The sequence below is a fragment of the Saccoglossus kowalevskii genome, chromosome 4 (assembly GCF_978046115.1).
Source record: "Saccoglossus kowalevskii chromosome 4, keSacKowa6.1, whole genome shotgun sequence".
Lineage (NCBI taxonomy): Eukaryota > Metazoa > Hemichordata > Enteropneusta > Harrimaniidae > Saccoglossus > Saccoglossus kowalevskii.
In genome coordinates, this window is record NC_140644.1 from 31856573 (window position 1) to 31880233 (window position 23661).

Below are 23661 nucleotides of genomic sequence, written 5' to 3' on the forward strand. Positions count from 1 at the left end.
CAATAGCAATGCATCACTGCTACTGTACATGTAATTTCCTGGTCTGAGACTATCAATGTAGCATAGACCTTGTTAACTATCAGTTTAACAGTGTTGGCAACTAGCCAAGCCACCATTTTAATGTTCTTAATCCTGTCCCTCTCAACAGCCAATCACACGATACATGTACATGCAATGTATTGTGGGTAATGATATCATCAAGTGAGGAGACCTCTCAGCAACCGTAATATCCTGGTCTGAGACTATCAATATAACATAGACCTTGTTAACTACCAGTTCTCCTGTCCCTCTCAACAGCCAATCACACGATACATGCAATGTATTGTGGGTAATGATATTATCATCAAGTGGGGAAACCTCTCAGCATATTGACAACAAAATTAAAAATCAAATAAAGAAAGTTTTGCAAATTTACAAGTTCAAGACAGAGATCTCCTTCTTGAAACCAATGGTTGTTAGGTTACCATAGAGAAGGAAACACCAGCCATCCACTAGTCAGGATGACAATGATACAGTGATTATTGACACACATGAGGGAACAAAGAACAAATTCTTACATTTCTGGAGAATAGAATTGATATAAATGTACACAATATACAACTGAGCAGTTTTCACCTACTTCAAGCTGCTTGCATCTTGCAGTTTTTTCTTTAAGATCCTCTCTGGCTAAATTCACTCTGGCTCTCTCCTCTGCCAGAAGTCTGGTCTCCTCTATCAACAAAAAACAACATACATGTACCTGTTATTTATATACTGATATAGTTGTATATTTAAATAACACATGTTTGTGAGGGCAATATCACGATTTGTTGTCTGCTCTGACATCATCAATACCATGGTCATGACCAACATCCCAAGGGCAGACCTCAAATCATGATATTGCCTGAATGATCATGTATTGTTTATTTTATCACATCGAACAGACATCCACCATGCACAAATACAGCTAACATACATCTCTCACGCCCACTCTCCCACAAAATAACAACACTTATATTTGAAGTATGCAATATTTTAGTACATATAATTTATAACAAGTGACATATTACTCAATAGCATACATACATACATTGTTTGCTGGAATAAAAACTATGAAATGCACAGTTAACGTTACTTTTAGCAGTGTGAATCACTCAAATCATATAAAAATAGCATATAAAATTATTGATATGAATTGAGAACTTCTCAGACGCAAGTTATTTCACCACTCGCCAGATAAAAATGTCAGAACGCTATGGAAGTGACTGCAATGACTTTCTCGTGAAAGTCGCACCTTCTATCTGTATTGACAAGCCACATAGATTAGAGCTTTCTCAGTGAGCATCGCCTTGGCATGCGTAGAATACAACACAGGATACGATATTTCATCATACGATGGCGGTTTCACCATACATATTTGCTTTATATAAAGAATATCCTAAACATCCAAACAGAGTATCTTATCTATTCAGACACGTTCGTTGTGTATTTTGGATGGCTAAAGTTCCTTCAAAACCTCAAAAACAACATGGGTCAAGACAGCAGCAGCAGTGAATGACGATAGTATCAGTGAGGTCATCCATGTGATATACCATGTAATATGACTAATTCATATTACACCTGTGTATTTTTACACATACTGTATACAGCTTGTGACTAGAAATAAATACACTTACCTTTATTCCTGGCTTCAGAAATCTCCAAAGACTGCAGTCTTGTTATATATTTGGACTTCTGTTCAAGATCGTAACTAAAATCACAGAGATATTTTGTATATTAGACTGAACTTCTATCTAAAACAATAATGTCTATTTTATGCTATGTATACTACAAATATTAACATATTGGTAATGTCTGCCACAACTTACATGATTAGTATTCTAAAAGTCTGACAGATCAACTAAATGAAAATGAATTGAATATGTTGCGAGTTCATATGAAATGGTTGGCAACATCTATATGCACACCTGTTCCCACAAGACAACAACAACATGAACAAAAAGTGAGAAGTTCATTCCTAATAAAGGTTTCTAAGGATTTTGGTGGTGAAATTATTTCCTGTAATTGTGAATGCATAATATATATTGGTGCACAACTATATCTTTCCAAAAGAATTTCAAAATGTATTTACCCATTACATTGCTGCAAACACAATATGTGTACATGCACTACTGTAAAGGGGGTTTTAATTTAGCTTATTTCACTGACTGGAAAAATGCACTAAATTAAAACACAGTGAATATGTAAAATTTAGCATGGAACACATTATCTAAATGACGAAACCGTGAATTTAAAACCCACTGAATATGCCTGAAATGGTAAATCAGTGAAATTTAAACCCAGTGAAAATTAGTCATTTTACAGTATAACATTTACATTGGTATAGTTATTGTTGGAGGGTTTGAACTTCACAGAGGCATCAAAATCCATTGCCTTGGTGTCCAATGAGTTTGTCTTGGTGCCCAATGAGTTTGAATTGGTGCTCTTTGATGTTCCCCTTGTTATTACTATGATGCCAAGACAATTTTGGCCTTGAAATGGGTACTCTTTCAACTTCAAGCTCTGGCCGTTGTATTACCCATTCCTACATGTAGCTCTACCCATATAAGACCAATTTACAATCGCCAAATAAAACATACAATCTGAATACTTACGATGCCATCTTTTCTGTGAGTTGATGCTCATATGTTTCTTCTATCCTGGCCACAGCAGCTTCTCTTTTTCTTAAATTATCTTCAATTGCTCTTCTTCTATCCTCCTCAATTTTAACAGCTCTGTTAATAAATAATTTGTGATTATCACCATATTAATGATTAACCTAGCTGATTAAGAGAACTTTATGCTGGGTCCTATGACTTCTATGACCCATACTGAGATGATGATGAGGTGAGTAAAAGTAAATATACCTGCCATTATAAGCTGGCCTCATCTACATGTATATGACACATAGCTGTGTCTCTGTAAAAACATCTTGTGAAAGTATTGTGCTGGGGTCCAATGTAAATTAAAATTATTCTGTCAAATATTAGCTGTTTGTTAGAAGTATGAATTTATTGAATGCAGCGCACATGTAGTTTGACTTTAAGATTATAATAATTCAAGTTAAAAGCAGATGGATTACTGGCCACTTACTTTGCATTAAGATCAGCTTCTCGTCTCACTGTGGCTTCTCTGACTCGCAGAGAATCTAATTCTTCAAGTACTTTCTGTCTCTGAATAAACGTCTCTTTCTCCATAATCTGAACAATGAAAATCATTATACTGTGGTTTGATATCTCAGATTATGTAAATATCTAATTCAATTTTCTATATTATACATCTCCAATAGTTGTCATATGAACCGAAAAGTGCAGGTGAATCTGATCCAAGAGAATCTAGTTTCAGCCCCCAGAAGGTTTATGCTGTGACAACTGTGAACTCAAACAAAGTGCCAATTAATGTCTTTTTTTATTTCTGTTTTTTATTTTTTTCAAAGTATTTTTTGGGCCAGACATAGAACACTGTGGTCTGACTGTGCAATGCTGATAGTATGTGTGTACATATATACAACATATTCTATGAATAGGACTACATGAGCTATGTGATGATCTAATCCATATAATAGGATATCCTGGTATCATTCAAAATTCGGACATCAACCTACAACCCTTGAACAAGGTTCTCAATATAGGCCAGTGAATTTAGTTCTTGTAACATTTTTAGAATTACACTTCTAAATGACAGAAGAACCATGATTTTGTAAATTGTAATTTTTTTCAAGATCTGTTGATTTGTGTATTGAAGAAAATAGCTTGAATCTTCAACAGTAGCTTTTGGCAGACAGTAACAATGTAACCAGTGATAATCCTGTGTTATAAGGCAACTTTAAAAACCATAGCCAGGGCATATGATACTTCCTGAATCAGCAAAATAAATGTACCTCTCTTTCTTTCTGTAATCTTTCCAATGAATGTCTTTCTCTTTCACCTAATGCATCTGATTTAATCTGATATGTTCTTTCCATCTAAAAAATAAAAATTACAATGACATTTGATTATAATATTCATATTCCCATATATCACCTACTAACCCCAATTCCGGTTGATAAATTGCATTAAGTCCACAAAGAGAACGAAAATATGTTGATGGTGACAAATCCATAAATTAACTCTTTCATAAGCTTGTCTTTTCTTTTACAGTTTTGGTGCAAATTTTTCCCAGTTTAAATTTCTCCAAAATTTTTAATGAAGACATATCCAAAATTAATAAAGAAATTGTAGAAAAATACATGTCAGGAATAAAACACCAAAATGATGGCATTTAATAGGATAATAGGAGTACAAATGTACATTGCTAGTTTGTAACATCAAAAGAAACAATGAGGAATAAATAGCACACAGAATAGTTGCACTAATTAGTAAACCATCTCACCTCCTTCCTGGACTGCTCGATCTCTTTTCTGGCTTTTTCTCTTTCCTCCAGTTTAACTCTAGCCAGATCATTCTCTTTGAATCTTAGAATCTAAAAACCATACACAAACAAAAGAAAAAAAAACACTTATATATGGAACTAAAATCATTAGTATATATGCTAAACTAAACACAAAACTGTATTATCTCCTGTGAATCTGAAAACAATCTGTGACACACATACTAGTAAATGATATTACAATATTCTTATATCATATTTTCATAATTCTCTGCTAAATCGTTTTTAATACTTACTCAGGTTAGTCGAAATTAAAGTTTTTTTGTCTTACAGAGGATTTCCTCAATGCTTCTGCAAACTACTTGTCTATTGGAAAGTTACTTGCTTTTAAACCAGACAAATGGCCCGCTAATTTTCATTACAGGAATGCAACAACAAATTACAATAGAGTCTCAACCTGTATTATGTGTCAGCTGATACTCCTACTGTACTTTGAAAAAAAGGAGGACACCAAAATCTGAAAATCAGTCTCAACATTTTAATTTTAAGCATTGTGTTTAAACACATGATACACGTTGCATGGGACTCATTCCAAATAATCATGGATTCATGCACTTATATTTATTCACCCTTTGTGCCAAACATGGGGAAGTACCTACCTCTGCATTGACATCAGTTCTTGCCTGTGCTTCTATCTGCCTGCGATGAGACATAAGTCTCTCTTCCAATGATCCACCAAGTTCATTATTATCTAGTTTATTACTGTAAGCTTGCTCCACACAATCTAACTTGTCATCTGGAATAAAATTCATATTTGTGAACATTTCAAATTTTATGGTTTATGGTAAATTTTGTCAAAGAAATCATAGAAAAAATAAATAAAAATGGTTCATAAATAGTTGGTATTCCAAGCTACCTGTAGACATGGTAGTAGGACTGTGATATGGTTGCAGAGAATGCATTAGGTTTTAATTTATTGTCTATTGACTTTCAAATAATCTAAAAGAGACTTCTAATATATTTTATTCACAGGAATTCTGGCCCATTTTTTGTATATTAATCATGGCTTACAATAATATGTTTTGAGTTTCTCACTGTATGATACATACAAAGCAATGTGTAAAAGAGATTGAAAAAAAAACATGCCATATAATTAAATTTTGAACAGTATAAATTGTCTGGTTATAATTGCTATGACAAACAGGTATGAATGCATTAGTCACGTATATTTCCACAAAAACATTAACTTGAATCAATTTACCCACTATATAAATGCAACTACGGTAATATGAGGTATTACGAGGATACCGAAAAAGTATGCACGAAGATAGTAAAGCGGTAGTCTCGACCAATGTGCAGCAGAGGTCGATGTGATGGCGTACTGTTCGAGTCGTAAAAGCCTTATTATTGTACATCTTTTCCTCCCAATGATACATCATGGGAATGCCAAAATCCAAAAAATTTAGAACAAAATCAACAAACTTCTTTATGTGGAGTCTGATCAAACCCTGATGGTAGTTCATTATTAGAGGACCTGTACGCCCATAATCATTCCATATTTGGAATTTGCATTTCCTAATATGGTAGGATGACGGGGTACAATACAGCAGTTACCGCTGTAACTTATGGCGTTACGGTGATAGATGTATAATAATTTAATTTTCTTTGTGGCTTATATCATAATCTTGCATCTGCAAATACGATAACATGTTTAATGAAAGATCTTCATGGCTGTCATTTTGAACAATAAATGATGCACCTCACTTCGCATGAATGATTTGAGGGATTAACTCACTACTTAGAATGTGTATGTTACAATGTAATTATATTATGTTGTCTTTCTCAATAGGATAGGGTGTAAGGAGCATAATAGACAAGATGCACTACAGGAGTATCGTAATGTTGTTGGTCTTCGCTTTTAAAGTATTTATAGCTTGAGATCTCCACAATTTCATTCAACTTGACCTTAGCTAAATTATATTTTTTTAAGCGATGAGCTATACACATCGTTACAGCATTGATTTCCCCCATAGTGTTTAGGATAAAGACATAGATACCATTTAGAGTTTAATATAATTACCTAATGAAGTAAAACAGACAGGAGGTCCTTCTGTTTGTAATGATTTATCATGACATCCACCCTGATACCTAGAAGCAAGCTGTGTCAACAGTTGCCATAGAAAACTCTCATTTGTGAAGGTGGTAATACTGGAGGACTGAAACCAATAGAAAATATGTCATATGGTAGATATGTATTTATTTGTTTCCTTTTTTTTAAAAAAACAACATGACACCTTTATGTCATCATCTGCCAATTGAAAGAAACCATGTTTTACATGTTAAAAGCCTGATTTCATGGAACAAACACAGTAAATAATGTTCAACATCAGATGCACTTACCAAATCTTTGAAAAGTTTAGATTGAGGATTAATTTGTAGCAGTTGTAGTAGATCCCTGACAGTAAATAACTGCAATGAAAAATATTATTAAATATTATCAGCAAAGTTAACATCATATATCTTATTTTCAATGTGTATCACTAAAAAACCCAACAATTGACACCAGAACAACAAATGCATGAATTACAGATAAATGCAGTCAACAAGTCATGTGCGAATACGCTACATGTCAATTTACACATTGGATGGTATCATCAAAGGCTGCAGTAAAACCAGGGTGGCTCTCAATGTTCAAAACATTTCTTAATACCACTATGACCATATTGTGAAGGAAATATAACTATTGCAAGTTTTGGACATACTTAAATGAATCATAGTTTACCTTATCTTGACCTGTTCCACTCTCTGGTAAAAATACTGACAATGTGTAATCGTAATGACATCGTCTAAGGTGATCAGCTAAGATACTGTTAGAAGCCCTTAGCATCAACGACTCATCTTTCACTGATACATGTCTTGGTATTTTACCCGTTATTCCACCATGTGACAGTTCAGTAATCAATCTATTTCGAAGCTGTGACTGAAATATGACCAAAAAAATCATTTCATGCTGACTGACATCATTTGCTGTGAATGTTGTATCCTGTAACAGTGTACTGCACAGGAAAAGTCAGTAGTCAGAGAATTCCATGTCGATTTATATTACACATATGAATGAAAAATTGGGATTACATGAAGAAAAATGAAAGAAATAATCTTATAATTGGAAATGGAAATGTTCACAAGTACATCGATATATATCTACAACAAATTGTATATACCAGTAGTGGTTTCAGAAAAGCTGCTTCAATAATTTAGTTTATAACACAACCATAAAATATATCACTCAAATTCATTTGAGACAACCCGATTGACTTTAACAATTCGCACCCCCTTCCAATGATGTACAGGAAAGTCAATCAGAATCTGGTAGATACGCCTATGTTGATTGATTGACTCACACTGCATATACACAGACTGGGTCATCCCTTTCAGGGGCATGTATCCATCCAAGGTGATCATCTTGATTGGTCAATGGCAGTTTTCAAGTTTATGATTGTTTTATGTTTATAAATTTTTGAAACTATTGAACAGTGTAAAGAATGTCAATCTCAACAGTTTGAACCCCACATCTTTATTTGACATTGCAACCTTACCTTCAAAGAATCTAATACTCCCTTTTCTCTAAATGAGTGGAATAACTTGCTTTTTAATTCCTCTGCAGACAACTCCTCTTGCTCCGGTGATAACATTGTATTAAGTATTTTCTAGGATTGCTAACTCAGCAACTAAAGTGAAAAAAACAAAACCATGTTTTGTGCTATCATTATTAAAGTAGAGTAAACAGTTTGCTATTTAAGTACTGTCCATGAAACATAAAACATCTTTCTTGGCTCTAGAAAATATAACAATTGGTGCAATATCATTGATTTCATTTTCTGATACCAAGAATTGTCAAATATTATTTTCAATCGATAACCTATTGAAATCATGAACAGATAATTGTGTTTATGCTAAGACCCTATATTAATGTTATGTCGCGCCTTCGTGACAATACACTTCTAGTGAGAGTCACTATAAATACAGGCCAACTCAACCCGGAAGTAGTAAAAAAGGCGATACTCGCGCATGGATACAGGACAGTACAATACTTAGACAAATCAAACAAATGCGAGCTATACTCAAAGTGAGGACAGACTACCAAATGTCAGCGAACTACTGTCAACGATGTTCCAACGTCGTGGCAGATAAATATGTATTCACACGTACACGATGTACAGTGAACTGATCAAAACAAGCAAGGACATGTTAGATGCCACGAAAAATTCAAACGTCGTGTTCACTGAATACTCACATGTTCATTAATCTCGTGAAATCGTGTACTGCGGCAGCAATTTCTGTCCTACGACTTGAGTTCTCGGTAAACACGATGTTTCGTTCTAATAGTCAGCAGAATGTGGACTTTTCGTCTGCATTCGATATCAATCTATCGTTTTGGTTACGAAGCAGCCATTTTGAAACGCGGTCAACAATATTGCAACATGATTGGTCCAGAACAATCCAATAGAATTTTGTGTTTGAAATCTATCAGAAACAGGCCAATAAGGTAACTTTTTACATAATAAAGTTGAGACAGATCACCTGACCTGTTTGGGGGCGTTTGTTTTCGACTGAAACTCAGAATTGTACTACACTAGATCTTTATAATTCGATGCACTGAAGTCAAGGTATGTGTACTCTATATATGTGTATTACAGACGCTCGTAAATTCGTAAAATTGCTAACTTTGAACGATCCTTGTGGGATATAATTGTGATATGTACAAAAGCCATAAGTCCCCATTTCCGGGTATCGTAGCTGTTATAATAATACTAATATTTATTGCTTCTTTAGAAATACAGTATTTCTATCAGTACAGCAGCAATACAAGTAAAAAGTAGCTGTTTGATATTCTTATTTTATGTCAATTAACTTAAAAACTAAGAAAATGCCAATAGTTTATTTACAGCATTAGTGGATATGTAATGAATAAAAATTACTGTTTATGCAAATTCCACCATGCCTTCTTCGGCTGTGGCCACGACCACGAAAACAAGTCATCCACTACTGAACCTCCTATCACAACTTCCAAAATGTACATGTCCAAGATATGTATTAAAAGAACAGTATTTTCATGAGATCTCACGAGACTTTGCAATGCTGACGTCTTGCAATTTAACTAATCTAATCTAATGTTGTTGAAGTTTAAATTTAAGGGTCAGATCATTCAGCTTAAGTTAACAGCATGGATAACTTTAGTTTCTGTGTTGCTGTACATAATGTATACTCTACATTACACCTGCTTTTGAATTGCTTTTGAGTTTCTTTAAAAAGTCATTATGAGTAATTCCCATTTTTTTCAACATTCTAATTAGATGATTACTATTAAACTCATATGCATGATTATGAGGTTATTACGAGGATACTGCAAAGTATGCACAAAGACAGTACAGAGTTTCAATCGGAGCAGAGGTCAGTGCAAATGCATACTATCTGAGTGCATACTTTGTAGTATCATCATAATACCCTTATTATTATACATCTTGGGAATCGTTTTGGGAAAGTATATCATCACAACTGAGGCAGTGCATGGAAGGAAATATACCAATGAAAAATGCAATAAATCAAATCAACACAATATATAAGGTTTCCTTCACTCTAATAAATAAATAATACTGGGCGCTAGTCACTAGAACCAGCTGCTTCAGTGGTTCCTGTTTATCAGCAGGGACTACTGCACAGCACGTCTGCATATGTACCTCAGTATATGGTAAAGCTAACTGGAGTCAGAAATCACAGGTTACCTTCTTGACTAAAGGTTTTCACACATGTTTCAACTTAAATACTGTCGGTACATCTAAATTATGCCCATGCAAACAATAAAATGTATCCAATGAAATGATTGGTTATCTCAAATTGCGGACAAACCAGTGTATAGAGGATGCCAATTTTATCCAAGGTCTACCAATTTAAAATAGGAGACTTGGGTCAATGATTCACAATCACCATGTGACTCTCTGGGATGTACCATTATGCCTCAGGGGAAGACAGGATGTATGTATCGCAAATTCTGCTCACAACCCAACCCAGCGACTGTACTCAGCAGTTTATAAATAAACATGTGCAAGGAATTGTTTATTATAGATGTATTATTAATAAATTTTACCATTTAATTCCACGATACACCACCAGTTTACAATGAATATCTGGTTTATGACATCACTGGTTATATTGAGTCTGTACGGTACATTCAGTTTGGACAATGGCCTAGCGAGGACACCACCTATGGGATGGATGGCATGGGAGAGATTTCGCTGCAATATAGACTGTGTCAACGATCCAGATAATTGTATAGGGTAGGTTTTCTCTTTGTGAGGTTTCTACAAAACCAAGTTTTAGTTTCACAGAATATTTATTGTTTCCATTTTTTTTATTTGATAAATTATCTTCTTTACATTGGTTTCATTTTGTAATAGCAGAATTTGAAAGTTAAATAGTCATCAGTACTTATCAAATGCTTCAGATACATTTTGTAACTACAAGTAATTAACCTCTCATACATGTGTTGTCTTTAATTTCTAAAATATCATCAATTTGTTATAAAATATATTTCACCTGATATTTCCTGACATGTTTTGTGTTCTATTTTTGGGCTGTGTGAGCTTAGTCTAATTCTTGGAATTAAAATAATATTTCATGAACAGTTTCTCAGGGATACTTCGGCTAATATATTTCAAATATGGTATTTACCTCACTCATCATAGGTTACTAATCAATATACAATTTGTTACTTTACCCTTTTTAGTCCCTGCTTGAACAGAGTCTGAAAATGAGGGCCTCCATATGTCTGTTCTCACTTGTACTTCGGACATGCCTGGGCGTATCCTATTTGAACTGACACAAACATTATATATCTTGAGATACGTATGCCCAACTAATAGATTCATGATCTGATTCAAGATGGCCGAATGGCGGCCATTCTGGATCAAGATCTATTGTTTATTTCAGTATATACATTTAACATATATTTAATGACACCACAATGGTATTTCAAAATGGCTGAATACAAATGCTGTTTTAGAACCATGTCTCTCTCATGCATTAACTGATTGCATTAACTGATTGCAATCAAACTTTACAACTTAAAAATGATTGATTTATTTCAATTTTGTTTACTATTAAACCAACAGGGTTTGTTGTATCTTCAAATATTGATTCATGTGACAATGATTTGTTATATTCTAGAGAGAAGCTATTTATGCAGATAGCAGATCACATGTCCACTGATGGATTCAAAGATGTAGGTTATGAATACGTGGCCATTGATGATTGCTGGATGTCTCACCAAAGAGACAGTAATGGTAAATTATACGGCAATACAACCAGGTTTCCAAGTGGCATTAAAAGACTAGCTGATTATGTAAGTCAATGTTAAATGTTAAAATTCAACAAATTATCTGCCAACAGTTTATTCGTCCCTGTTCGAACGTAGTCCGAAAACGGGGACTTATGGTTTGCCCTGTGTGCGTCCGTGATCACCTGTATCTCGAACATGCATGGACCGATTAAGTTCAAACTTCACTCATAGATCACACATTATATGGAACATATGCACATGCATTTTTTTTATGATCCGATTAATGATAGCCGAATAGCGGCCATTTTAAGGCCAAAAATGCATCAAAATCGCACATTTTCACCATTCCGGACCCGGATCTCAGTTATGCATGGACGGATTTTGTTCATATTTGGTACATACATTAAACATAATAGGACCTTGATGCATGTCATTTTTTTGAGAATCGGGTTTGAAATGGCCAACTGGCGGCCATTTTGTTTCAAAGAATTCAGTTCTGGAACCGTATCTGAGACATGCCTGGATTGATCGAGTTCAAACTTCACACACACAAAGTACATCATGTCACAAATATGTATGTGCATTTGTTTCATGATCTCATTAACGATAGCCAAATGGCGGCCGCTTTAAGGCCGAAAATGCATTGAAATCACCCATTTTCATCATTCCGGACCCGGATCTTAGTTATGCATGGACGGATTTTGTTCAAACTTGGTACATACATTAAATATAATAGTACAAAAATGTATCTTGATGCACGTCATTTTTTTTTCAGATCAAGTTCGAAATGGCCGACTGGTGGCCATTTTGTTTTAAAGAATTCAGTTCTGGATCCGTATCCGAGACATGTCTGGATTGATCAAGTTCAAACTTCACACACACATGGTACATCATGTCACAAATATGTATGTGCATTTGTTTCATGATCCGCTTAACAATAGCTGAATGATGGTCATTTTAATGCATCAAATGCATCAAAATCGCATATTTTCACAATTCCGGAACGAGATCTCAGTCATGCATGGATGGATTTTGTTCAGATTTAGTACAATGTGTACATATGCAGCTGCATTTCGGATCAGACCACTGAAAGTGGTCTGAGATTTCGGTCATGATCTGCTTTGAATGTATATGTCACTCAAATATGAACAGAACGGGGACATGTCATTGACAATGACTTGTTTAATTTAATAATTTGTTATTTTATTTTGAAGCCAGTTGTCTTTGGCTTGATAAAAATGACAAAAGTTGATTGTTGGTATGAAATAGTTAATTATTATATTTTTGATATGTCAAACTAATTTAATTAAAAAATATTCTTAAAACACACACCATCTGTCAATTGTTAGATTTTCACCTTTTTGAAAAATATTAGCCTGACATGTAGGTGTGAGTGGCGCCCTCGCCAGCTGAACAGCATCCGAGCACCACAGATGGTGCAACTCATGTGATCTTGTCAGGCTAGTAAAACGTAAGCTGAAATATAAATATATTATGATATTATTATACAGAATAAGAATGCAAGTACTGGTTAGCAATCATAACTGCTAATTGTCTTAATCTCTCATTCTACAGGTGCATTCCAAAGGTTTAAAACTTGGTATATATGAGGACTATGGTAAACTCACATGTGCAGGTTACCCTGGCAGTTTAGATCACCTTGAAGTAGACGCACAGACATTTGCTGATTGGGGCGTGGATTATTTAAAATTTGATGGATGTTACTCCAACCCGAAAGTTATGGATACAGGCTATCCACAGATGACAAAGGCCCTCAATAAAACTGGCATACCTATTGTGTTTTCATGTAGTTGGCCTGATTACCAACGAGCTTCTGGTATGAAGGTAAGTACCTGATCTATTGTGTATTCATGTAGTTGGCCTGATTACCAACAAGCTTCTGGTATGAAGGTAAGTACCTGATCTATTGTGTATTCATGTAGTTGGCCTGATTACCAACAAGCTTCTGGTATGAAGGTAAGTACATGATCTATTGTGTATTCATGTAGTTGGCCTGATTACCAACAAGCTTCTGGTATGAAGGTAAGTACATGATCTATTGTGTATTCATGTAGTTGGCCTGATTACCAACAAGCTTCTGGTATGAAGGTAAGTACATGATCTATTGTGTATTCATGTAGTTGGCCTGATTACCAACAAGCTTCTGGTATGAAGGTAAGCACCTGATCACCTGTGTGATAATTGTTACAAGTTTATCAAAATGTGGGTATTCATTAAAGTTGCTCATACAATTCAAAAAAAATAGTACATAATAGTAAAAAAAAAAATTCCAGTCATTTTTTTAGCAAAATTATTGTTATATATTTTAATGTCAATTTGCTGTATGAACACTGGATTTAAATATTTTCATATTTTCAGCCAAACTATACTCTAATTGGAGATAACTGTAATCTATGGCGTAATTTCAATGATATCCAGGATTCTTGGGATAGTGTTACTAGTATTATTGACTACTATGCAAAAGAACATGACACACTTGCAGCAGCACAAGGACCAGGTAAATGGAATGACCCTGACATGGTGAGTATTACATAACAAATATATTATCTATAATTTAATCAACTGCTATTTGTTAATTATAATTTTTGTTAATTATTGTATTGTTCATTAGTGTTTGTTTATCTATTTTGTTGTTGTGTTCTTCGACTTTTAAATTAATTAAAAATTTAAGAGCAATTTCCTATGCCATGCATACAGTGACAGCAAAAAGCATGGCTTCCCCAGGAGGGCTCATATCACTAATTGAATCTCAATAGACGACAATGTTACCATATGACGAGATTGCTATATGAAAATGATGAACAAAGTTGAAAACATGGCTCAAAAATGGGAAAGCAACATGCCAGTAATCAACCACATGAAAAAAACTAACATGTTGGCCAGCTCAAACTCTTACAAATCTCAGGTAAACAAGACACACCTACTGTATTTGGATTGCACCAAGAGAAATCACTGGAAAAACACCAAGATTAGAACATCCAAATACACACAGAATAAACCCACAGGTACACAGACGCTAAGTAGTAAACAAAAGACCACATGTTGGTCTCACCTTTGACCCAGGTAATCATGCCCTCAAACAGAGAGCACCTGAGAAAAAAAATATTTAAAAAATGTCATTGGTTCTTGCAAGGCATATAAATTGAGGGCTATGAGCAGCCATTGGTTGATTAGTGGCATGAGACCAGGAGCATCTTTCTGAGTTCACATGATAGGCCTCTCTCTAGGTAACCTGTGAGGGTGCCAGACTTATGAAAAGGGTCTATCATTGGGTGGGACTACGTCACAAGACCACTGTACCATGCATTTCTATGGGCTCTGCGCAAGCTGCTGTCGAATGCCGGTCAAAGAGCCGGTGAAAATAGCTAAATTCAAGAAAACAACACAAACTCAACCTAGAAGTAATTCTATAGTTAAGCTATAATAACTTGATAGTAGTAATTTATTTGCTTCTACATGTAGGTTATCATTGGTGATTTCGGTTTGAGTTATGATCAGTCTAAATCACAGATGGCGATGTGGTCCATATTTGCATCACCATTAATGATGTCTAATGACCTGAGATCTGTAAGTGATGAAGCTAAGGAAATACTTCTCAATAAAGAAATTATTGCTGTTAATCAAGATGCACTTGGTGTGATGGGAAGACAAGTCTATAAGGTTTGTTTATTTTAATCTTCAAACCAATGTATAGTATTTTCAACAGACTGGAAATTGTTTATTTTTTCTGATCACAATTTTCACGGTTGATAATTTTATGACATTCAAAGAATACAATTTTAGGGGAAAGCACTGACACTGTTACCAAATTTCACAATTTACATCGACTCATGAAATTATGTTCACAGTAGTTAATAAAATTTGAAATGTTTTTATTGGATCATTGAGAAAGCAACTAGGGAAATCCTAAGTATATACACAGTCCCTCTATCACACGCATTATATGCAGTAACCATGGTAACATCTGAACTATGTTAGCCATGTTATTTGGTTAGTTGATGGGATGACAGGAGAGAATGGAATAAGGGGTAAATGCAAGGCTCTCCCACTCTCATAACTGTTTTGGTGATCAATAGTTCAATACTCTCAACTTGTATGTATATATAATTAATATGGCAATCAAAATCTGTAGTGATAAATAATTGAATGCAAAATGTGAACAACATTTATCATTCATTCTCACAAGCCAAGGCACAAAGTGAGTGGCAAATTAATAAATTACAATTCAACATTCAGAGAAATACTAGTAATATACTCAATTTCATCCATTCACCATCATTCATTTAACATACCTGCAGTGATGTTGTTCAAATTGGTACAATATCATGACATAAAATCAACATTCATTTAACATACCTGCAGTGATGTTGTTCAAATTGGTACAATATCATGACATAAAATCAACATTCATTTAACATACCTGCAGTGATGTTGTTCAAATTGGTACAATATCATGACATAAAATCAACATTTGAAAATGTCATCTCGTATTACTCAGGCATGTCAGTACCAATTTCATTCACCACTGATAAATGGCAGTTATTTTATTTATTTTTTTTACAATTGTTCTACTCATTTCTCAACTACAAATTTTAATTTTGTACAAAGATAGGACATAGTGTGTTTAATTTTGTCTTTACTTATTTGTGGATATTTAATAAAATCTATCCTCGTAGCTATTTTTGTAAAAAATAATGAAATCACACAATTCTCAAGCATGCCTGGACTGATTTCATTCAAACTCTGTATGAACATCACAAATTTGGGTTTAGTTGTTTTTTGTGATTTGATTCAAAACAGCAAACTGGCAGCCGCATTGTTTTTATTTCCATGTGTTTTTAATCGTTTCTCAGACATAACTTGATAGATTTAAAGATGAGATACACTTGTTTGACCGACTGGTTGCCATTTTATTGACCGACTTGTTGCCATTTTATTGAAGCCAAGTGCTATTTTATCAGTGTTTGTTTATATAGACAGGAGCCATGGAAGTATGGACCAAACCTTTGGTAAACAAAAGTTTTGCAACAGTGTTCCTGAATCGTAATACTAATGGTATGCCTAGAAGTATTTCAATGACTCTTAAAGATATGGGTTATAATACTGGTGTAGACCACTATACATTGAGGGATGTATACCTTCATAAATCTCTGGGCAATTATGGTATCAATGATCAATTTACAGCAACTGTCAACCCAACTGGTGTAGTCATGGTAACAGCATCCATATCAACCACATAAATGTACACATGGAGTGCATAATACACTATATCACCCAAGTGACAGTGTATTGCACAAATTCAGAATTCTGCAGGGTTCTCTTGTAATGGAAGTTTTAAATATTTTTTGATTCAGCAATTTTCTTGTCATGCAACAATTGGGTAAACAATATTTTTATTATAATGTATGTAAAGGAATTCTATGCTTACAATTCTATGCTTACAGTGTGGTGAGATGAAATCACACATGAAGAAATCACATGAAATGCAATTTGGTCACAAAATTGCAAGAGGAGAAACCTACATTTTTAGAAATCCTAAATTTGTGATTCTATCTAAATCTGATCCATGCGCCACTATGTGTGTTTATTGTATTTACAATCATGTTAACGCCCTCTTGTGTTCGCTTTACATTTTGCTACGCATGCTCTGTTCTCTCGTTGTGTTTTCCCCGCCATGTTGGTTCTGTTTTCCCGTTGAGAAATAAACGGAGTTACTCGCTCGTTAGCGCTCCAACTGAAGTGTCTGGTTGTAGTCCAAGCTCTGTATACAACAGGTCTGTGTCCATACTGGCGTGGTGGCAGCGTCCTTCGGATCTCACGTCATTGAAAGGTAATACGGACATCGTTAACTCACAAGCCTGCTATACACGTACGGACTTTACACACGCATATTGTGTACAGCCAGTCAGTCAATATATCGACTGGATAATACCGACGTTGATTTCGTTAAGCAATACTAATCATTATGGCCAACCAACAACGGGCGCCCAAGCAGTGGTGTCTGTCAAAATCAGAAACAATTACTTCGTTTGAAAGCTGGCGTCAGAACCTGGTCTACACACTCTCATTAGACTCAAATTTTGCACAGTTCCTCGGTGAGGGCGTACAGTGGACAAAGCGAACCAAGGCTACACCGCTGAGAGGTTTCACAGATGATGGAGAAGACATCCAGGCCGGCAGACGACAAACTGCCCAGCAGAAGGTCAGTGCCCTAGAACTAATGTTGGGGCAAATAGCCAACTTCTGTCCAATCATATCTCGCAACATGATAGTCAAAAATTCGACATCCATGAGCAATATTTGGCAGGTAATCCGTCTCCATTTTGGGTTCCAGTCCACTGGTGCACACCTGCTAGATTTTTGTAATATACACCTTGAACCAGATGAACGCCCAGAAGATCTCTTCCAACGCTTAACAGCATTTGTTGATGATAACCTGTTACGCAGCGACAATGGTATTTCACACCACGGTGAAACAATAACTGACGATGAGGAAATTTCCCCTTCACTTGAGAACTACATTGTACTCACTTGGTTACAACTAATTCATAGTGACCTCCCCAAACTGGTTAAACAGCGGTATGGGACTGAGCTGCGGACACGGACTCTAACTTCTATAAAGCCCGAGATCTCGCAAGCATTGAGCTCACTTTTAGATGAAATCCACATGACTGAGGACGCCACTGTCATGCTCTCTGCTTCTTCAAGGCCTCAGAGGGGACGCATCACACCAAAACCAGTGAGATATCAAAAGGCTCGGCCCAGGGAACGCAAAAGCCGCTCATGCCCATTATGTAAGCAGGCCAGCCATCCAGACAACCATTTCCTCAGCGATCGTGACTTCCTGCCGGACCAAGATCGTAAATTCATGACCAAGGCCAGACAGATTGTTAATATACTCGATGATGTTCCCCAGGACACTCAACAGGGCGATGATGACCTCAGTGACTCTGACACTGCGGACGTCCCTACTGCCCTTAGAATACAGGTTCGTCAGTCACCATATATTGATACATTTTATGGCCACCAGGTTACACGTCTTACCATCGACAGTGGTGCCACTGGCAATATGATTCTACTGGCCACCGCAAAACGTCTCGGCGTCCCAATAAAGTCTAGTTCTCAATCAGCACGCCAAGCAGATGGTTCATCTCCCCTAAAAGTTGTGGGTGAGACCAAATTCGCAGTGAGTCGCGATGATATGAATTTCAAGTTTGAAGGCCTCGTTGTCGAGAATCTCGATGTTGAAATACTCGCAGGTACCCCTTTCATGGAGGCCAATGATATAAGTGTTCGTCCAGCCAAGCACCAAGTCACTGTGGGAGACAACACTACATATACATACGGTTCATCGCCAAAGGGCAGTCATCGCATTCGCCGGACACTCATACTACGCGCACCACCAAAGTCAACAACAATTTGGCCCGGTGATTTCATTGAACTTGACTTGCCTACAGAAATCAAAGACTCAAGCGAGGCATTCGCACTTGAACCACGAGTAGAATCTCGCTCGCTCTCAGTCATATCATCTGACAAGCCATGGCCTGCTCCAAACATTTATTCAACCATATCGGGTAAAATTCGGATTCCGAACCAGACCAACACACCCCAAAATTTGAAACGCAATGAACATTTTTGCCAAATATGTCCTGTCTTCGTACCACCGACAAACAAAGACAGCATAGACACTACACTTCATGTAACATCACCACACAAATCAGTTCTTCCAGAAAAGAGCTACTCAGATTCGGTTAAAATTGACCCCGACCAACTCCTCTCTCCGTCTCACCAAGCAAAGTTCGCAACATTACACCATGAATATAATGATGTCTTCAACACTGCAATCAAGGGTTATAACGGTGCTTCTGGCCCATTTCAAGCAGTCGTCAACATGGGTCCTGTTCAACCACCGCAGCGCAAGGGCCGTGTTCCCCAATACTCCCGTGACAAGTTGGCTGAGTTACAACAAAAGTTTGACAAACTTGAAGAGCTCGGTGTTTTTGCTCGCCCGGAGAACGTACATGTCAATGTAGAATATGTGAACCCCTCATTCTTAGTCAAAAAACCAAACGGTGAATTCCGTCTTGTCACCGCTTTTGCAGACGTTGGCCGCTACAGTAAGCCACAACCCGCCTTCATGCCAGACATCGACAGCACACTACGCCAAATTGCACAATGGAAGTATATCATCACCACCGATCTCACTAAGGCCTTCTACCAGATTCCCCTGTCACACGAGTCACAAAAATACTGTGGCGTTGTAACCCCATTCAAAGGTGTCCGCGTATACGTGCGTTCAGCCATGGGAATGCCAGGCTCTGAGACAGCGTTGGAGGAGTTAATGTGTCGCGTACTTGGTGACATGCTTGAGGATGGTAGCATTGCCAAACTCGCAGATGATCTGTACTGCGGTGCAAATACAATCGAGGACCTTCTTGTAAACTGGAGACGTCTCCTGTGTAAGTTAGCAGCCAATGACTTAAGACTGTCACCATCGAAAACTGTCATCTGCCCGGCAACAGTCACAATTCTCGGTTGGGTATGGAATGAGGGAACCATCCGCGCAAGCCAACACCGTATCTCTACGTTGTCGTCATGTTCTCCACCGGAAAAGATACGCAACCTACGATCATTTATAGGCGCATATAAGGTCCTAGCTAGAGTGCTTCCAGGCTGTGCTTCTCTTGTTGCTCCACTAGAAGATGCGACTATTGGACAACAATCCCAAGATAAAATTCAATGGTCGGATGAGCTTCGTGATTCCTTTCGTGTTGCTCAGGCAGCATTATCATCAAATCACACGATCACACTCCCCAGACGCACAGATCAGATATGGATCGTCACTGATGCAGCCATTAAAAAACACAGTGTTGGGTCCACCATGTATGTCTCGCGTGGTGACAAGCTCCACCTTGCAGGTTTCTTCAGTGCCAAGCTTCGAGGCCGTCAGGCAACATGGCTTCCATGTGAAATTGAGGCCCTTTCTATTGCCATCGCAACAAGGCACTTTGGGCCATACATCATTCAGTCCCACCATAAACCGTGTATTCTTACCGACAGTAAGCCATGTGTGCAAGCGTACGAAAAACTTTGTCGGGGTGAGTTCTCAGCAAGCCCACGCATAACAACATTCCTCTCTTCTGTTAGTCGTTACCAGGCCAACGTGCGCCATCTGGCGGGCAAGGACAATATTCCATCAGACTTTGCCAGCCGCAATGCCGCAGAGTGTACCACCCCTACCTGTCAGATATGTTCGTTTGTAGAACGTGTGGAAGACTCGGTTGTCATGAACACATCCGTTGAAGACATATCATCAGGAAATAAACGCCTACCATTCACCAATAGGGCAGCGTGGCAAACTATCCAGTTGGAATGCGCTGATTTAAGACGCACACATTCTCATCTCACCCAGGGGACTCGTCCATCTAAAAAGCTAACTAACATCAAAGACGTCAAACGCTACCTCAACATCGTCACTATTGCCAAAGATGGTCTACTTGTAGTCAAGCGTACTGATCCATTCGCTCCACCTCGCGAGTGCATTGTTGTACCTCGACAGGTGTTAGATGGCCTCCTGACAGCAATTCATATTCGTCTCAGTCACCCGTCTTGTTACCAAATGAAGCAGGTCCTCCATCGTTATTTTTTCGCACTGGACATGGACAAGGCAATCCAACACGTATCCACCTCTTGTCACCAGTGTGCCTCACTTAACAAAGTACCTCACACAATTGTTAAGCAATCAACTTCAGATCCACCAGAATCTGTTGGCAGTTTATATGCAGCAGATGTAATTAAACGTGAAAGACAATTAGTCCTAGTCGTCAGAGAATGCGTCACGTCATACACCACAGCGTGCCTCATAGAAGACGAACGCAGTGAAACATTGCGCAACGCCTTACTGCGACTTTGCATTGACCTGAGCCCCCTTGATGGTCCACCCGCAGTTATACGAACAGACCCAGCTCCAGGTTTTGTAGCCCTATCGAAAGACAGCCTTCTTCGAAAATACCGTCTGAATATTGAGGTCGGCCGCATCAAGAATCGCAACAAAAACCCTGTCGCAGATAGAGCAATACAGGAAGTTGAGGATGAGATTCTCCGCCAGGATCCACTGTGCGCAACTATTACGCCACTCTCCCTCTCCATAGCAATCGCTCATGTTAACTCTCGCATACGGTCAAGTGGCTTATCGGCACGTGAAATGTGGACCCAAAGAGACCAATTTACCAATTACCAGCTTCCAATTAGTGACCGTAAACTTATTTTAGACCAACACACGAAACGTTTGGCTAACCATAAAGCTAGCGAGAAGTCAAAAGCTCCTACAGTAAAAACCACCAGTGCACCCAAACTTGAAGTTGGGGACCTCGTCTATCTGCACTGTGACCGCAATAAGTCTAGTGCCCGTGATCGCTACTTGGTGACTGGTATCGATGGCCAATGGCGCAACATCCGCAAGTTCCGCGGTAGTCAACTCAGGCAAACGTCATACCGTGTCAAAGAGTCGGAATGTTATATCGTACCTTCTCCGAAAGACACCGATCAAAACCCTATGTCATATCATCTGGACGAAGACGACACTCCACTATCTCCAACACATCCACCAATACCACCAAGTATACCTTCCGATCTAACACCGGCAACAGGTTGCACTGACACTCCCTTAGAAACTGAGTCGCAAAGTATTGGCTCAATAAACCCAATATTGTTGACTCCTGGAGACCAGACACCAACATCCCTGGCTGATGATAATCCAAAAGTCATGCAGCCCGTTCAACATAGACGATCAAGCCGTAACCGCCGGCTTCCGGAACATCTAAAAGACTATGTCATGGACTTTTAAGTCTGTATTCAGTTTAGATTATTTTTTGTGTCTTTCCAACAACAATTTTGAATTATCATGTTGCCTGTCATTTTTCCTCTTGCGTTTTCTTTAGTCTTTTCGAAAATGATGTAAGTTAAAGACGATAAGTGGTTACGCCACTATGTGTGTTTATTGTATTTACAATCATGTTAACGCCCTCTTGTGTTCGCTTTACATTTTGCTACGCATGCTCTGTTCTCTCGTTGTGTTTTCCCCGCCATGTTGGTTCTGTTTTCCCGTTGAGAAATAAACGGAGTTACTCGCTCGTTAGCGCTCCAACTGAAGTGTCTGGTTGTAGTCCAAGCTCTGTATACAACAGGTCTGTGTCCATACTGGCGATGTACTTTAATTTATTAAATGGCTACAACATGAAACTTGTAAAACTTTTTATTTTTAAATAAAATATGACTTTTATCCAATAAACAAATAGTATGATTATAGTGTGGAATTAATTTCTGTTGAAAATAAATTGCCCTGTCATTCCATTAATTTAAAAGATAAAGACAATATTGTATTTTACAATCTGCATATGTACTACTGTACATGCATGACCTGGTATGGATGTAGATTGATATAAGGGTGTATTTGTAATTTGATAACATTGAAAACATATTGTTAGTCATACAGTAGAACAAATTAGTTTTCCTGTACTTTTAAAAAGGAAACAATTTTATTACCATATCATTAATATCATTTCATTGTGGAAATTAATATCATAGTTGGGTTCATAGTTTCTGAATTCATTTCCAACGATGTATAGTAACAGCTTATAATCACCCACACACAGTGCTAGATGAGGAAATGTACAACTCAAAACAATTTAGGGAACACCTTAGTTTTTTACATCAAATACATTTGGACCATGTTAAACGATGTCATGTAACCCCAATATTGCCACAATAGCAGTATTTAATCTGCCACATGTGTCTAAATTCATTTTTACATGGCACAAATTGAACATTTGTGGGATCAACTTGGTCTTCGTGTTATGGGCAATCATCCCCCACCAGTGGATAGTGGTCAGCTAGCTCAATGGCTGATCCAGGAGTGG

At 37.2% G+C, this 23661-nt stretch overlaps 3 protein-coding genes across 5 annotated transcripts in view; 2 read left to right on the forward strand and 1 right to left on the reverse strand.

Annotated features, from left to right (window-relative positions):
* The window catches only part of LOC100329045 (oral facial digital syndrome protein), a 41892-nt gene extending 33036 nt beyond the window's left edge, over positions 1 to 8856 (reverse strand). For both annotated transcript variants that reach the window (XM_085498071.1, XM_085498070.1), the window contains exons 1-12: positions 8681 to 8856; positions 7983 to 8114; positions 7169 to 7366; positions 6787 to 6855; positions 6467 to 6602; positions 5046 to 5182; positions 4390 to 4479; positions 3899 to 3982; positions 3112 to 3218; positions 2634 to 2753; positions 1656 to 1729; positions 620 to 711 (exon numbers count right to left, since the gene is read on the reverse strand). In XM_085498071.1, the coding sequence (XP_085354197.1) occupies positions 620 to 711; positions 1656 to 1729; positions 2634 to 2753; positions 3112 to 3218; positions 3899 to 3982; positions 4390 to 4479; positions 5046 to 5182; positions 6467 to 6602; positions 6787 to 6855; positions 7169 to 7366; positions 7983 to 8078 (1203 nt within the window). In that variant the 5' untranslated portion in view covers positions 8079 to 8114; positions 8681 to 8856. The remainder of the gene's footprint in view (positions 1 to 619; positions 712 to 1655; positions 1730 to 2633; positions 2754 to 3111; positions 3219 to 3898; positions 3983 to 4389; positions 4480 to 5045; positions 5183 to 6466; positions 6603 to 6786; positions 6856 to 7168; positions 7367 to 7982; positions 8115 to 8680) is intronic.
* Positions 8857 to 8966: 110 nt separating this feature from the next.
* On the forward strand, positions 8967 to 17482 carry LOC100374673 (alpha-N-acetylgalactosaminidase-like). 2 transcript variants are annotated; one of them, XM_002733779.4, is made up of 7 exons: positions 8967 to 9053; positions 10558 to 10721; positions 11611 to 11785; positions 13298 to 13567; positions 14102 to 14263; positions 15206 to 15403; positions 16720 to 17482. In XM_002733779.4, the coding sequence occupies exons 2-7, from the start codon at positions 10564 to 10566 to the stop codon at positions 16981 to 16983; spliced, it is 1227 nt and encodes a 408-aa protein (XP_002733825.2). In that variant the 5' UTR covers positions 8967 to 9053; positions 10558 to 10563; the 3' UTR covers positions 16984 to 17482. The 2 variants fall into 2 exon arrangements, with proteins under 2 accessions (XP_002733825.2, XP_085354199.1); XM_085498073.1 differs by having other exon boundaries at positions 16705 to 16843.
* Positions 17483 to 17624: 142 nt separating this feature from the next.
* LOC146747358 (uncharacterized) lies at positions 17625 to 23037 on the forward strand. Its single transcript, XM_085498072.1, has one exon. The coding sequence runs from the start codon at positions 17709 to 17711 to the stop codon at positions 22587 to 22589; it is 4881 nt and encodes a 1626-aa protein (XP_085354198.1). The 5' UTR covers positions 17625 to 17708; the 3' UTR covers positions 22590 to 23037.
* The last annotated feature ends 624 nt before the right edge of the window (positions 23038 to 23661 follow it).